The 15,573-nt window shown below is 45.2% G+C and overlaps 1 protein-coding gene across 7 annotated transcripts in view; it reads right to left on the bottom strand.

Moving 5' to 3' along the window:
• The window catches only part of LOC106579830 (triple functional domain protein), a 138,509-nt gene that overhangs the window by 43,873 nt on the left and 79,063 nt on the right, over positions 1-15,573 (bottom strand). For all 7 annotated transcript variants that reach the window (XM_014160062.2, XM_045702163.1, XM_045702176.1 and 4 more), the window contains 9 exons: positions 7,743-7,938; positions 6,653-6,819; positions 4,869-4,988; positions 3,464-3,655; positions 2,994-3,258; positions 2,647-2,762; positions 1,582-1,704; positions 712-909; positions 302-417 (listed from right to left, as the gene is read on the bottom strand). In XM_014160062.2, the coding sequence (XP_014015537.1) occupies positions 302-417; positions 712-909; positions 1,582-1,704; positions 2,647-2,762; positions 2,994-3,258; positions 3,464-3,655; positions 4,869-4,988; positions 6,653-6,819; positions 7,743-7,938 (1,493 nt within the window). The remainder of the gene's footprint in view (positions 1-301; positions 418-711; positions 910-1,581; positions 1,705-2,646; positions 2,763-2,993; positions 3,259-3,463; positions 3,656-4,868; positions 4,989-6,652; positions 6,820-7,742; positions 7,939-15,573) is intronic.

Raw genomic sequence — 15,573 nt, 5'->3', positions numbered from 1 at the left:
TTATTTCAATAACCTTCCAGTGGCTCTGACTTTGAAGTTAGATACAGTATGTCATACTTTAAAAAAAATCTGAATATTATTTATAAGATATCATGAAAATATCTTAAATGAAATAAATGGTATAATAAAAAGTGTTAGACAATACTAATGTTAATTACTGCAGTATGAATACGTTAAATATTTCAGTCATCCAGTGCAAACTTTCCTATCTGGTATTCCCACCTGCAAGTGCTTTTAATATGTTAATAACAATGATGTTTCTCTACCAAACTGTGTAACCACTGTGTATGTGAATGCTTACTCTTTCCTCCTGGCAGACTTCCTCTTCTCCTCATTGAGTTCGTGGGCAGCATCCCTCAGCTTGACCTCTGACCCTGGGACGCTGGCGGGGATGATGTCCAGCTGCAGCCCTTTACTCTGTAGGACAGACAGGGGACTTTACGAGGCACCGCCGAGGGGACACGGGCACAGACACACACAGATACAGACTCACGTACAGACACAGAGACACACACTCTCACACATGAGCGTGAGCACGCAAATACACACACACACACACACACACACACACCGCAAATACACACACACACACTTTTCAAATCCTACCTTTTCATCTGTTTCACACACACAACCTCCCCCTCCCACACATACACCATCTTTCATCTCAACCCTCCACTCCAACATTCCTCCACCCTGTCCTCCAGTACTCACGGCCTTGTTGGAGTCAGAGGATATGATGCCCAGTGCTTTCTCCAGACAGGACCGGTACTTGTCCATGCGTAGGGAGAAGTCTCTGTAGCGCTTGTCTACAGAGGTGACCCATTTCTTTATCTCCAGCGCATGGGCGTGCCCTTTGTCACAAAAGCCATCCGCCAGCTGGATCAACAGTTTCACCCTCTCTTTGGTTTGCTGTCAATACAAAGAGAGAGAGAGAGAGAGAGAGAGAGTGAAAGAGAGAACGAACGGTGGCCGCCGAGTGTGTGTGTGCGTGCGCGTGCCTGTGTTTGTGTGTGTGTCAACCACGGGAGCCAAATCCCACTGTGACAGGGGTTCATGACTACAATAGAGTTTTCTGCCACACAATAACTCAGGAGGCCAGAACATCAGGGACAATGGGCTGCCCTGTGACTGGGCCTCATAGATACAGCATCATAATACCTAGCACAGGGCCACAAACAGGGCAGGGCAGCAAAACACACTACCCGCCTGTGTCCCAAATGGCACCCTACTCCCGAATATAGTGCGCTACTTTTGACTAGGGTCCATGGGGCTCTGGTCAAACGTAGTATGTAGGGAAGAGGGTGCCATTTGGGACGAGTCCACACAGATGGCCGGTACCCTGCACAACCTAATAGATCCTAGACAGCCCTACGCGGTGTATGTAGGGGACAGGTTGACTGACACTATTCCCTTTACATCTCAACACACTGGCTAAGGTTCTTACAGGCATCACGCTCTAAACAACCCATACAGTCTGATTCAGAACTACAAAGGTCAGTGTCTGTATAGAAAATACATAGATTACATCCAGTAGGTGGTGTTTGATAGTGTTGGACAGTGCTGGAGGGAGTGGACCTTCACCTTGGCTGTGATCTGGAAGTCTTCGTGCTCCTTCAGCAGCTCCTGTGTGTGGTGGATACTGGATCCGGTGGAGGTGTGGGTCGACAGGTAGAACTCTCCCGTGTCGTGGATCCACTCCAGAGCCTGTGGACCGAACACAACGAGACGAGGTCCAGATCATGTATCTGTCATCACACCAATGTTTTATTCCTATTCCCTAGTCTTCTGCCTTTGAGGAAGTGTGCACTTGTTCACGCCTCCCCATGGACATAAAGCTAGAATCCTTAACTGAAACAATATCGAAGCGGACTCCCTGCCCCTGTTTTGAAAACCAACTGAGGGATAAGGCTAGAGAAATGCAACCACTCACAATTCATAAACGGAGTTATGGATGCAAGGACTGACCATCCATGATATCAAACATATAGTTTTAACCATGTTTTAAGGCTATACAGTGTTTGTTTACAAGTAAGTCGTTTACAAACATTGCAGTAAAACAAGCTTATATTGTGGATTCCTTACACCATTCTATACATTTTACATCCACGAGGGGGAAGGAAGATGCAGTCTTCACTGCTGCCTCTCCAGACCAGTGTAATGTTAACACCAGCCCACATGGGGGCGCAAACAGTCTCCAATTGAGATATACTTCAGTCTGCTCTGCTGCACACATTCGGTCCGTCAATCAGCACTGACTAAATGAGAGGAGACGGTTTGTAGAGAATGAGGAGAGGAAAGACACTGCACTACAATAAGCCAGTGTTAAAATGTAGGGCATGTAATTATAGCTGTGGTAACACTACTGTTGTGCTGTTACCAGTCTACCTCATTTCCAATTCCTCTCCAAAAACACCACTGAATGGGAACAAAACCAGATTTGGAGGCTTTGGTTTGGTCAGCCCCTGGTCAAAACATTAGTCCGACCGGTGCTTAGTTGAGCAGTTTGCACAGGGTTCAGAATGGTTGTATGGTATAGTATGACCGGTCTACTTTTATAGCTTGTGTTGACTCTGTCTATGTGACCGTGTTGTTGTAGTCATGAATGTTACCGTTCTGGTAAAGTTCTCCTTGAGGAGCAGCACTGACCTGCTTGGCGCTGCGTTCAAACACCACATACTGCTGACACTGGTCCAGTCTCCTCTTCCTCATTGTCCAGAAGTGCAGCACCCGGTTCTCTCTCTGGAGCAGCTCATTCAAGATGTCTGACAAAACCACAAGAGACACGTTATCATTTAAACCAAGGCTATGTCACAAAAGGCAAGCTAGTCCTACAGTCTACTACTAAAGCACTTAAGCAGTGCACTATATAGGGAATAGGGGGCTGTTTGGGACACATCCCATCTGTCTAAAAGAAGAGGGCAACTGAAAGGAACACCACAGTAAAGAACGATCTACGGTGTATTTGATTGGGAAGGGAAAAAAGAGCCACTTACTTTTGACCTGTGTTTCAGGAGCCTTGACGTGAGACAGCATCCCTGGCATGTTGACACTGTTTCTGTGCAGGTACTTCAGGAAGACGTCAGCGTTTCGCCTTGCTAGTGTACAAGCCTTGAGGAAGGCCTCCTTCTGCTCCAGGTGTTTGCTGATCATGGGTGTGACATGGTCTGACTCACTGTTAGGGCCCAGTTTATCAGCTCCCCCACACCAGTCCTCCTCACGCTTATACTCCTGCTCCAGACTCTCCAGCACACTGCACACCTACAGAGCAGCACACAGCACAGGTCAAAACTACACTACCCACAATGCACAAAAGAGCCCATGCTAAGTACATGAATGCAAATACATGACAAACTGCAGTGTAATACCATATAATACCACCCTATCTAGAGTGGTTAATAGACCCTAATCTGGGCCATGTTACTGGGCTAGGGGCCAAGGAAACAGTTAGCGATGTCCCACCCACCTGCTCGGAAGTCTTGTAGAAGGCTACAGAGGCGTTGACCAGTTTGAGCCGGTCCTCCATTTTGAGCATGAGCTGCTGCCAATGGTCGGCCACCTTCTCTGCACAGTCCCGGATCATGTCCATATCGTAGTGGTTGGCTTGGAGTAGGGCCTCAGCCTTCTGCTGCACCTGCAATGCACTCTGGTGGGTTTTCTGAGGAGAGGGAGAGAGAGAGAGAGAGAGAGAGAGAGAGAGAGAGAGAGAGAGAGAGAGAGAGAGAGAGAGACAGAGAGGGAGACAGAGAGGGAGAGAGAGAGGGAGGGAGAGAGAGAGAGAGGGAGAGAGAGAGAGAGAGAGAGAGAGAGAGAGAGAGAGAGAGAGGGAGAGAGAGAGAGGGGAGAGAGAGAGAGAGAGAGAGAGAGAGAGAGAGAGAGAGGGGAGAGAGAGAGGGAGAGAGAGAGAGAGGGAGGGAGAGAGAGAGAGAGAGAGGGAGAGAGAGAGAGGGAGGGAGGGAGGGAGGGAGGGAGGGAGGGAGGGAGGGAGGGAGGGAGGGAGGGAGGGAGGGAGGGAGGGAGAGAGAGAGAGAGAGAGAGAGAGAGAGAGAGAGAGAGAGAGGTGATTAATAAAAGTGTTTCCACTTCATAAATATTGTTCACATTAACATCTTCAAAGTTTCACAAGAACATGTGATTGGAGGCTACGGCTACAGGAAATGAGTCTGTTATTCACCATGTGAGTCTTCTACTTGGCTTCTGCTACCATGACTGTTAACACACCACAGCATTAGACAATATCATTACAATCCCATAATCAAATCGATCGAGTAACTGGGACTAATAATCTCCAACAGGGTTTTATCCTCTCCTTCCACAGTGAGTAGAAGGACTCCAGAAACCTGCCTGCATAATCTCAGCCCTGCAGAATGTAGTCCTTAATACAGTACGGCTGCATTTAAAATGAGCCCTGCTCAGAAGAGTTCAATGGAAACACGTTCTGGGGTGAAAACAGGGGCCTGTTTCTGGTGAAAGACAGAGAAGGAGATGATTTATGATGAATACAGGATGAAAATAGGAGTGGGGGAGGATCGAGTTTTTACTGAGGTGTGTAGGAGGAGGGTAGAAGGAAGGAAAAGAGGAGGAGGAGAATGAGAGAGAAGGAGGAGAGGAGGGGGATGGAGATGAGGAAAATAATAAGAATTTGCTGGGTGCTTATATTTGTCCTATTTCACACATGTACAAGTGTGTATTAATATGCATGTGTGAATCGGAAGTGTGTTTTTTGCATATCCCACTCTCCCTGAGACATCCTCGGAAAGTGGGGTCACAGGCAGGGTCACGGAGAGGAGGAAAAGAGGTGGAGGAAGAGAAGGAGTGGAGAGGGATAGAGAAGAAGAGGAATACATGAGAGAGATGGAACAGAGAGTTACCTCTATGGCATGTTGGAATTGCTCGTGCTCCTTCTGTAGCTGTTCTGCCTCCTGTAGAGAGCTGGCTGTGATCAGACCTGCATTCAGCATGGACTCTCCATTACGGATCCAACCCAGCACCTGAAACACACACACACACACACACACACACACACACACACACACACACACACACACACACACACACACACACACACACACACACACACACACACACACACACACACACACACACACACACACACACACACACACACACACACACACACACACACACACACACACACACAAAGAGAGAATCAGTAATAAGTCAGACTAAGATAAACAGTCACACACACAGCCCCTACATTAACCACAGACACGTTGATAATGGATGTGGTAATAGACTCACAGATAAGCACAACCTCCAGGATACAGGCCTAACCCACCATGTTGTCACCACCCTGACACACACACAGGGAATACATCAAGCGTCAGGGCAAGGTCAAGTCAGCTGTGACACGTCAACCCCGACCCTTTTGCCTCCCCACCTCTCCCCCTCCCACCCTCCTCTTTGTCCACTCAGGGACGGCCAGCCAGAGGCCCCAGGGAGGATTCCATACCGTCTCCTCCTCCCACCCTCCTCTTTGTCCACACAGGGACGGCCTGCCAGAGGCCCCAGGGAGGATTCCACACCGTCTCCTCCTCCCACCCTCCTCTTTGTCCACACAGGGACGGCCAGCCAGAGGCCCCAGGGAGGATTCCACACCGTCTCCTCCTCCCACCCTCCTCTTTGTCCACACAGGGACGGCCAGCCAGAGGCCCCAGGGAGGATTCCACACCGTCTCCTCCTCCCACCCTCCTCTTTGTCCACACAGGGACGGCCTGCCAGAGGCCCCAGGGAGGATTCCACACCGTCTCCTCCTCCCACCCTCCTCTTTGTCCACACAGGGACGGCCTGCCAGAGGCCCCAGGGAGGATTCCACACCGTCTCCTCCTCCCACCCTCCTCTTTGTCCACACAGGGACGGCCAGCCAGAGGCCCCAGGGAGGATTCCATACCGTCTCCTCCTCCCACCCTCCTCTTTGTCCACACAGGGACGGCCTGCCAGAGGCCCCAGGGAGGATTCCACACCGTCTCCTCCTCCGGGCTCCGCTCCGAGTCAGCACTGCACACCTGCTGTGTATCTGACACATGCTCTGTGCTATCACTGCTGCCAAACTCCTAGCTCAGCATAGCGGCTGTGTGAGGGAAGAGGCTAAACGCTGCTCAGTGAGTAACAGACAGACAGAACAACTACTGCTGTATTCTGCCTGGCCTGCTCTCTCAGCTTATAGCCACAACAACACACACAGGCCTCTCTACCCTTCCAGGACACGGGTAATCTCTCGCTCTACAACGATGACTGAATGAGGAAAATGAAATAAATGAATAAACAGAATAAGATTAACAGATGATGCTCCTGCTGGCCTAGTTTCTCTTTTTCCTCATTTTCAGGCTGTTGGTCATCTCTAAAGGACTGCTCTACTTTCCCAGCACACATTGCAGTGTTTCAGTCTTAGGAGAGAGAGAGCGAGAGAGAGAGAGAGAGAGAGAGAGAGAGAGAGAGAGAGAGAGACAGAGAGAGAGAGAGAGAGAACAAAAGTAGGAGAGAGAGAGAGAGCGAGAGCGAGAGAGAGAGAGAGAGAGAGAGAGAGAGAGAAAGCGAGATCAAAAGTAGGAGAGAGAGAGAGAGACAGAGAGAGAGACAGAGAGAGACAGAGAGAGACAGAGAGAGACAGAGAGAGAGAATGACGTATGTTTACCTGTTTGACCTCGGCCTGAAGGTGGCGTAGCTGGACACACTGTTCCAGATGTCTCCTGTGCTGCTCGGCCGCCACGTCCAGCTCCTGCTGCTTCTCATGGAGGAACTCCAGCAGGTCCTGAACACGTGTAGCCATGTCCACATCCCTGTCACACAGCAACTCCACACCTAGACAGAGAGGGGGGGGGACACAGAGAGGGAGACAGAGAGAAGGAGAGCGAGAGAGAAACAGAGAGGGAGACAGAGAGAAGGAGAGCGAGAGAGAAACAGAGAGGGAGACAGAGAGAAGGAGAGCGAGAGAGAAGGAGAGCGAGAAGGAAGGAGAGAGAGAGCTCATCAGCTACTGTAGCAAATCCTGAAAACATCACAAAGAACAAGAGCCATTATGCTTCCCAAACCTAACAAAAATATTAAAAGAGAGAAGCAAGGTCTCTCTCTCTCTCCTCATACAAGACAATCAGTCTCGACGACATGTAAAAGATTGACAGTTAGGTAAGCATACAGACATACATCAGTAGCTCCATATGGCCAGACAGTCAGACACACAGGAACGAATCTGCCATTAACATGATATTACTTACATTTCACTCCTGTGTTCCAGACCTGCATTGGGCTGCTGGAATACAGAGCATGTCTGTCATATAAGCACTGTGTGTCTGTCTCTTTGGTGTCCAGGAGAGAACTGCTCTGGGATGCATTCTGATTATGCAAAATCTCCTCTGTGCATGTCGTCATTGACGTGTGTGTGTGCCAATGCAGCCTGTCGTCCTGCAGAACTGCCTAGTGGTTTTACTCAGCGACATGAGTTCATAGGATTACAGTGAAATCTGCTCATCTGGCCTTGGCCTACTGCCGCTACTGTGCTGAGCTCTCCAGTGCCCGATAGCTGGGTTAAACGGCCCTCCCCATTCCTCCCCTCTCCCTATCTTCTCACCCTCAACGCTGAGCTGACCCGGCCTGGCTTACAGCTCATCTGCCCTGGCAGCAGCAGCAGCGCTTTGGCCCATCTTATGTGTCAGTGTGTGTGAATGTACAACAGAAAAGGTGCATGTGTGTGTGCAGCCGTCCGTGTGTATTTCTCCACTACTTACCGCTGGCCTGGACCTCTGTAACATACTGCAGCAGCTCCTGTCCCTGATGGATGACGTCGAAGGTCAGGTTGTTCATGGTGAGGGCCTTGTCAGCATGGTGCTGGAGCCTCTGCTCTGCCAACGTCAGGTCCTCTGTATCAAACTCACCCATCTGCTGGGACAGCTCCTCATTCCACGACTCCAGGTCTGAGATGATCTGGGAGTGTATGAGGGAAGGACAAGGGGTAACACTTCATTTGGATAGTCCCCTATAGAGGATCTATAGATACTCAAACTATCAACTGCGGCAACAAACTATCAACTGCAACAATAAACTATCAACTGCGACAACAAACTATCAACTGCAACAACAAACTATCAACTGCAACAACAAACTATCAACTGCAACAACAAACTATCAACTGCAACAATAAACTATCAACTGCAACAATAAACTATCAACTGCAACAACAAACTATCAACTGCAACAACAAACTATCAACTGCAACAACAAACTATCAACTGCAACAACAAACTATCAACTGCAACAACAAACTATCAACTGCAACAACAAACTATCAACTGCAACAACAAACTATCAACTGCATTAGGTATTTGTTGGTATTTGTTGTGGTATTTTTTAGATATTACTTGTTAGATATTGCTGCACTGTCGGAACTAGAAGCACAAGCATTTCGCTACACTCGCAATAACATCTGCTAACCATGTGTATGAGACCAATAACATTTGATTTGAACAAAAAACTATCTACTGCAATGGAAGGGTAGAAATAGACATAGAAACACAATGATCATAGGGATCACTGTAAGTTAGTTTGAAATAAAGGTCACTGCTAGTGACATAACACGTACAGGACAAACATATGTACAAACACACACCAATGATCATTCCAACCCTCTAGGTGGAATATGACCTGAGAGGGGTGTAAACTAAATCGGCGTCAGAATGAAAGGATTTGTAATGATATCAAAACACCAGCCAAGCTGATCTTAGAGACAGTAGCTAAGTGTTTAGTGTTTCCTAGAATGATACACTTCTCCCTTGGTTATAGAGGGACTACCCAGACTAGCTGGTATGACTATCGGCAACACTGTAGATTGTCTGCCTGTGATGTTAGCACATGTTTATGGACCCACCCACGCACACTTGCTGAAGGAGGGTGAATCATGACGCCCATCCACCTTGGCACAGTGATGGGTACTCCGGCAGTCTTTTCTCTGTGATGCCAGTGTGAGCTGGGCCTGACTGGGCTTACCTTACCTAACCCACAGCACTGCTTCACTGTTGCCCTCCATATTCATTGGAATGAAGTCAAAATCAATCAATCAATCAATGTAGTGACCAAGGACCAAGACGGAAGATGCCGGGTGGTGATTATTTTTGTTGCCAAACCGATCCGAAATATCATGGCTGCTCACAATGACTAGCTTACCGTTTCAATTTGTCTTTATATTATACAAATCCACTGTCTGTTTTACAGAATCGCTTTCCTGATGCTTCCCAGAGAGACAGACTGGCACTAGTCTCCACTCCACATATGGATCACAATCCCATTCAGCTGCTGCTCAGCCACATACTGAAGACCTAAATGTAAAGAATGTGTCCGAGGGAAATTCAAGGCGTCCAGAGTGGAAACTATGGAAAAGTAATACGGGTCATGAACTAAAGCGGTGGCTGGCTATCCAGCAGACGTAGTAAAAGAGAAATGACTGGGATGAAATTGAGAGGCTCATACAGCTGCCTGCATCCATTCACATGAGCAGTGAAATCAAATCTCAAGACATCTGACAATGAAGAAGAGAAAAGGAGTCAGAAAAGGAATGGGAGAATGAGAGGGTTCTGAGTCAGGAATGGGAGAATGAGAGGGTTCTGAGTCAGGAATGGGAAAATGCTAAATTCCAAACCGCAGTACTGCGAATTGAATAATTATTGATTCTCTCCACTGTGCCATTTAATTTCCTCTGGATGGCCCTCTGCACCCTCTGTTCTGCTCCTCAGGTTCCAGCTGTACTGTACTGTACTGTATTATCTAGTACTGTACTGTATTATCTAGTACTGTACTGTTTTATCTAGTACTGTACTGTACTGTATTATCTAGTACTGTACTGTATTATCTGGTACTGTACTGTATTATCTAGTATTGTACTGTACTGTATTCTAGTACTGTACTGTACTTTACTGTACTGTATTATCTAGTACTGTACTGTACTGAACTGTATTATCTAGTACTGTAGTGTACTATACTGTATTATCTAGTACTGTACTGTATTATCTAGTACTGTACTGTATTATCTAGTACTATACTGTACTGTATTATCTAGTACTGTACTGTCCTCTGGGGGAGAACATGTGAATGAGAAGGTGGAGGGGAGGGTTCCATGTGGTAAGGGCTATAGGGCTAGCTCTAACTCACTGAGCGTATGGCTGCTTCATGGAAGGGCCAGGCTACAGGGGGCTTAGTAGTGTACACTCTCACTGTTTATGTACAAGTCAGAGACTATACCGCGGTAGTAATTAACCACAAACTTCCTTTAGCTATGATCCATATCCACCGCTGATCACTGTTTAAGATCTTAACCTGGAGCTAATGTAACAGCAAACCAAGCCTTTATCATCGAGCCTAAGCAATTTGATGACTGGATCAACATAGTATGATAATAGTTTTTAACATAAACAAAACATAGACCTATGAAGATACAGGATGTAGATTGTTGGCTTCTCATGATTATCACCATGCAATAGTAGTTCCTTGGCAGTAGTATTTTCTGTCTATCTTTGAGATGGTTTATGATTGAAACATGCGACAGAGCTCTATAGTAAGCGACCTGAACGGTCATACTTGTCGATCAAACAATTATCTTTGTAAGTTCATAATCCAAGAAGTTGTAATACTGAGATCTACACCATCTCAGTCAATAACAGAACAGTTCTTATTTTGCTTTCACAATATAAGAGAGTCATGGCTGCTACCACAGACAGGTACAAACACCATTAATTATACAGCACTTCTGAGGTTGAGAACGGCCCATTCTTTGCACAAGGCAAACAGCCAACAACTGTCATAACAGAAAGGTCTGATCAAACCCCAGTAAAACACTGCTTTAAGATTTGAGAAAGAAGTCTAACGGTTTCAAATAAATGACATTATTACGTGTTCCACCAGCCATGTTATATACATTATTAAATGTCCATGTGGGCTGTGTTCTGTAGGTAAAACCTCTCGTTCTCTCAAACAGAGAATCAGTGAACATAAAAGTTCAATCAGGAGAAATGATAGGGATTATCCAGTCGCAGTACATTTTAATGACCTAAAGCATAACATTTCCACCTTCAGATTTTGTGGCATAGAGAAAGTTAAGATATCAGACAAGGGAGGTGACATTAATAATACTCTGAGTAAAAGAGAATGTTTTGGGATTTTCACCCTCCAGACATTATTTCCTAAAGGACTTAATAATGCCTATGTATGTTATGTTGTGAATTTGAACATTAATTATGCCCCTATTTAAGATTACTCTGATGTTTATTGTACGATGTGTCCAATGATTTAAAAAAATCTCTGAAACTGGAAACACTTATCTCCCTCACTAGCTTTAAGCACCAGCTGTCAGAGCAGCTCACAGATCACTGCACCTGTACATAGCCCATCTATAATTTAGCCCAAACAACTACCTCCTCCCCTACTGTAATTATTTATTTTATTTATTTTGCTCCTTTGCACCCCATTACTTATTTCTACTTTGCACTTTCTTCTACTACAGATCTACCATTCCAGTGTTTTACTTGCTATATTCTATGTACTTTGCCACCATGGCCTTTTTTTGCATTTACCTCCCTTATCTCACCTCATTTGCTCACATTGTATATAGACTTATTTTTCTACTGTATTATTGACTGTATGTTTGTTTTACTCCATGTGTAACTCTGTGTTGTTGTTTGTTGTCGAACTGCTTTGCTTTATCTTGGCCAGGTTGCAATTGTAAATGAGAACTTGTTCTCAACTTGCCTACCTGGTTAAATAAAGGTGAAATAAATAAAAATTAAATTAAATGAATGATAGACCCACCGAGCAAGTTATGTCCTCATTGTGATTTTACAGACGTATTCAATATGTCTCATTTACAGACTTTATTCGAACATCTATGAAATGCATATTGTTATATTTGGTAGCACTTCTATGTTTTTCCTTCGCCTCCAACGCCTTTCGATGCGTGGAACGGATGTGGGTGGGGCTAGGTCTACATAAGGGTGCTAATTTTTGAAAAACTCACACAAGCTCTGAGGAAGGCCGTGAGGCCGATACGTAAGCTTATTAAAGATCAGTGATACTATCAAGAGCAGTGTGCGGTTTCCTTTTCCCTTCATCTTGTTCAACTGATACCATGCACTTGCAAAAAGACTGCTTAGATGTGCGAGTGCCTTTTGAACTTAGAAAGAAGTCTAACAAAAGGTAATGTCAGCAGTGCAATGTACAGGTAATATGCTCTGTGGACACAAAGTATTCAGCAAGCATGTACTAACAACCATCTAAACACATGTACATACAACATCAAAAGACGTCTATGCTTCCAACATTATTTCTCCTCCATTCTGTTCAAAAACTAGTGATGGGGAAATTCGATACAGTTATATATCGGTTTATTATTTATGACAATATATTGTATCGTGTCGTTTTGACAATATGCCAATATTATTTTTGCGCTAGTTGGCTGTATCTGCACCAAAACGCCAGTATTTTTCCTCCATAGCTTGTTCTCCATCTTCTTTTTCAATTGGGAGCCAATTTGTTTTCAGCACCTTTATTTCCATGACTGATCAACACTTGTTTTCTCATGGCTCTCTCTTGTCCCTCTGCAGCAGACATATGGTGAGCAATATGTTTGGAACATCAAATCGCAATAAAATCACAGTAGCGAATCTCAATACATATAGAGTCGTGAGAATCGCAATACATATCGTATCGGCAGCTAAGTATCATGATAATAAGTATTGTGATAATATTGTATCTTGAGTTCCCTAGCAATTTCTAGCCCTATCAAAAACCCTTCTCAAAACATTACGATCCAGTCCAGAGTGCTACAGCTCCAAAAATCCCAAACTCACTAATCTCTCTTGAAAATGTCTTGCTGACTGTTCTGTAGGAGTCATATTCACTTAACTCATAAGCACATTACAGAAGGCTGAATGACAGCGAGGCAAAGCTCCCAGGCATAAATATCACAAGCCTTTAGTCCTTCTAACATCTTTTCTTCACCTGCCACTCTCCTCTTCTCTCACGTTCCCTCCTTCCCAGGCGCCAAGAGCCACTTACCAGGTTGGGCTGCTCTCACAAAGAAGAGTAGAAACCCCTCTCTGAGTCTAAGCAGACACACCATCTTTCCCTCCTCCTGGCTCATGGAGAGGAGACTGGCTCTGTGAGGACAGGAATCCTGCTCTGGGACTGACTGGGACACTGCATGCCATGCCTCTGCCTCACCTCAAACCTAAACCTAAACCTGAACCAGCATGTTACTGCCTAACCCCTCAGTGGGAGCCAAGAAGAAACAGCATCCCAGGGGTGTGAAGAGGAGGAGTGGAGGGAAAACTACTCTCCCTCCCTCTCTCCTGTGTCATATTGACTGACTGACTGACATACCGATCCGTCCCTCCCACAGATCACAGCTAATGTGAAGGCTTTACTGTACTGCACCTCTGAGGTGAAAATACTGTACCAGTCTGGCTGTGGTCTCTCACCACACAGACTAGTGTGACTGCTGCACTACTATTGTGATATAACACCTCAGTGTGAGATGGGCTGCATGTGCAGACAGGCAAGGGGCAGTGTGTGTGTGTGTAAGGGGAAACAAGGCACGCACATACCTGAAGTGTTGGTGTTGTGTTGCAATAACAGGGTCATTGGATAGAGGAGGAGAACGTTTCGTTTTCGGCTGTCACGTCCTGACCCTAGTAAGATGTAATTTTCTATAGTAGAGTAGGGCAGGGCGTGACAGGGGGTGTTTTGGGTTGTTCTATGTTTTCTATTTCTATGTTTAAGTTCTAGTTTTTCTATTTCTATGTTGGGATTGTTTGGGGTTGATCTCTAATTGGAGGCAGCTGATCCTCATTGCCTCTGATTAGAGCATATTTAAGTAGGGGTTTTTCTCTTCCTGTTTGTGGGTTATTATCTTTTGAGTAGTGTGGTTCCGGGCTGCGTCATGGTTTGTTGTTTTTGTATATTTAAGTGTATTGCATTCAGTTTCACGTTTAATAAATATGTGGAACTACGAACATGCTGCATTTTGGTCCGCTCCTTCGAACAGCCGTGACATCGGCACATTAAGTAGACTACAGTGCAGTTTGACATTACAACAATGACATTGCATTCATATTCCTATTCCTTTGATCATAAAGATGTCTCACATGTCTCTCCCAAGTGGAAACCTACAGTCAGTGAATGAAATATTGAGCCGTGCTTGGCACACACTGCCCCTTGCTTGTCTGCACATGCAGCCCATCTAACACTGAGGTGTAATGTCCCAATAGTAGTGCAGTAATCACACTAGTCTCACACACACACACACACACACACACACACACACACACAGCCTTAAATGAGTCATCACCTCGGTACAATAACTTTCCAGAAAGGGGAATGATTACTTCATGAATATCAGTGGTCCAGGCTTTATAATGTCAAAGGCTGCTGTAGCTAATGCTTGATTTATTTATTCATTATATATCTTTTTTTTGTACCTTTATTTAACCAGGAAAAGCCCATTGAGACCCGGAGTCTCTTTTTCAAGGGAGACCTGGCCAAGAAGTCAGCAACAACCAATACACTACATAATTAAAACACAACAACATGATCCAGCCTAAAAAAAAGCATTTACACTCCTCTGTAACAGTCTCCCATCAATATTTTAAATTCATTCAGGGGCACTAACATATCTAGATGAAGCAGGGATTGTAGATTATTCCATGTTTCTGGTGCACAAGAAGAGAAGGCAGTCTTGCCTAATACTGTGAATGTCCTGGGGACTTTAAGTAGCAACCACCTAGCAGACCGGGTATGGCAACTGCTGGTGGTGAAGGAGATCAGACTACAGAGGTAAAGAGGGAGTTTACCCAAAAGGGCTTTGTAGATGAACACATACAAATGTATCTTTCTGCGCATATAAAGTGAGGTCCAACTTACCATTTGGTACAATGTGCAATGGTGAGTGAGTGACTAGGCATTTGTAATAAAGCGCAAGGATGCATGATAAACAGAGTTTGCATGCATATACAACAAGTCACCATAATCAATTACAGAGAGAAAAGTGGCCTGAACAAGCTTCTTTCTAGTCCCCAAAGTCCCCAGAGACAGTACAAAAAAAAAAAAATGCATGAAATGAAATGTATGCATTCACTACTGTAAGTCGCTCTGGATAAGAGCGTCTGCTAAATGACTAAAATGTAAATGTAAATGTTTCTAGCCATAAGCGGGAAGCAAGTCTTATTACGAAAACAAAAACCCAATTTCAATTTAAGCTTTGTCACAAGATTTATCCACATGAACTTTAAAAGACAAATTGTCATCCAACCAAATACCTAGGTATTTCTGGGATGTGAATCAATACCATTAATCAACCACTGTACTGCTTCAGTCCTTTGATGGTGTAACAGGAAAGAGAGAGATTAGAACAACAGCAGCAGCAGAAATACTCCTTTGATTCTCTCAGCAGGGACTGAAGGCCTTACACTATCAGATAAAACTACTACAGAAACACTGACTGCGAAACATTCAATCTCTGGAAAAGACACCGGTCTGATACGGCCAATAGAGGACATGATAGATTGGTTGATTGAGAGA

The sequence above is a fragment of the Salmo salar genome, chromosome ssa02 (assembly GCF_905237065.1).
Source record: "Salmo salar chromosome ssa02, Ssal_v3.1, whole genome shotgun sequence".
NCBI lineage: Eukaryota > Metazoa > Chordata > Actinopteri > Salmoniformes > Salmonidae > Salmo > Salmo salar.
Note: the sequence above shows the minus strand (reverse complement) of the source record. Positions and strands in the feature narration are given on the sequence as shown.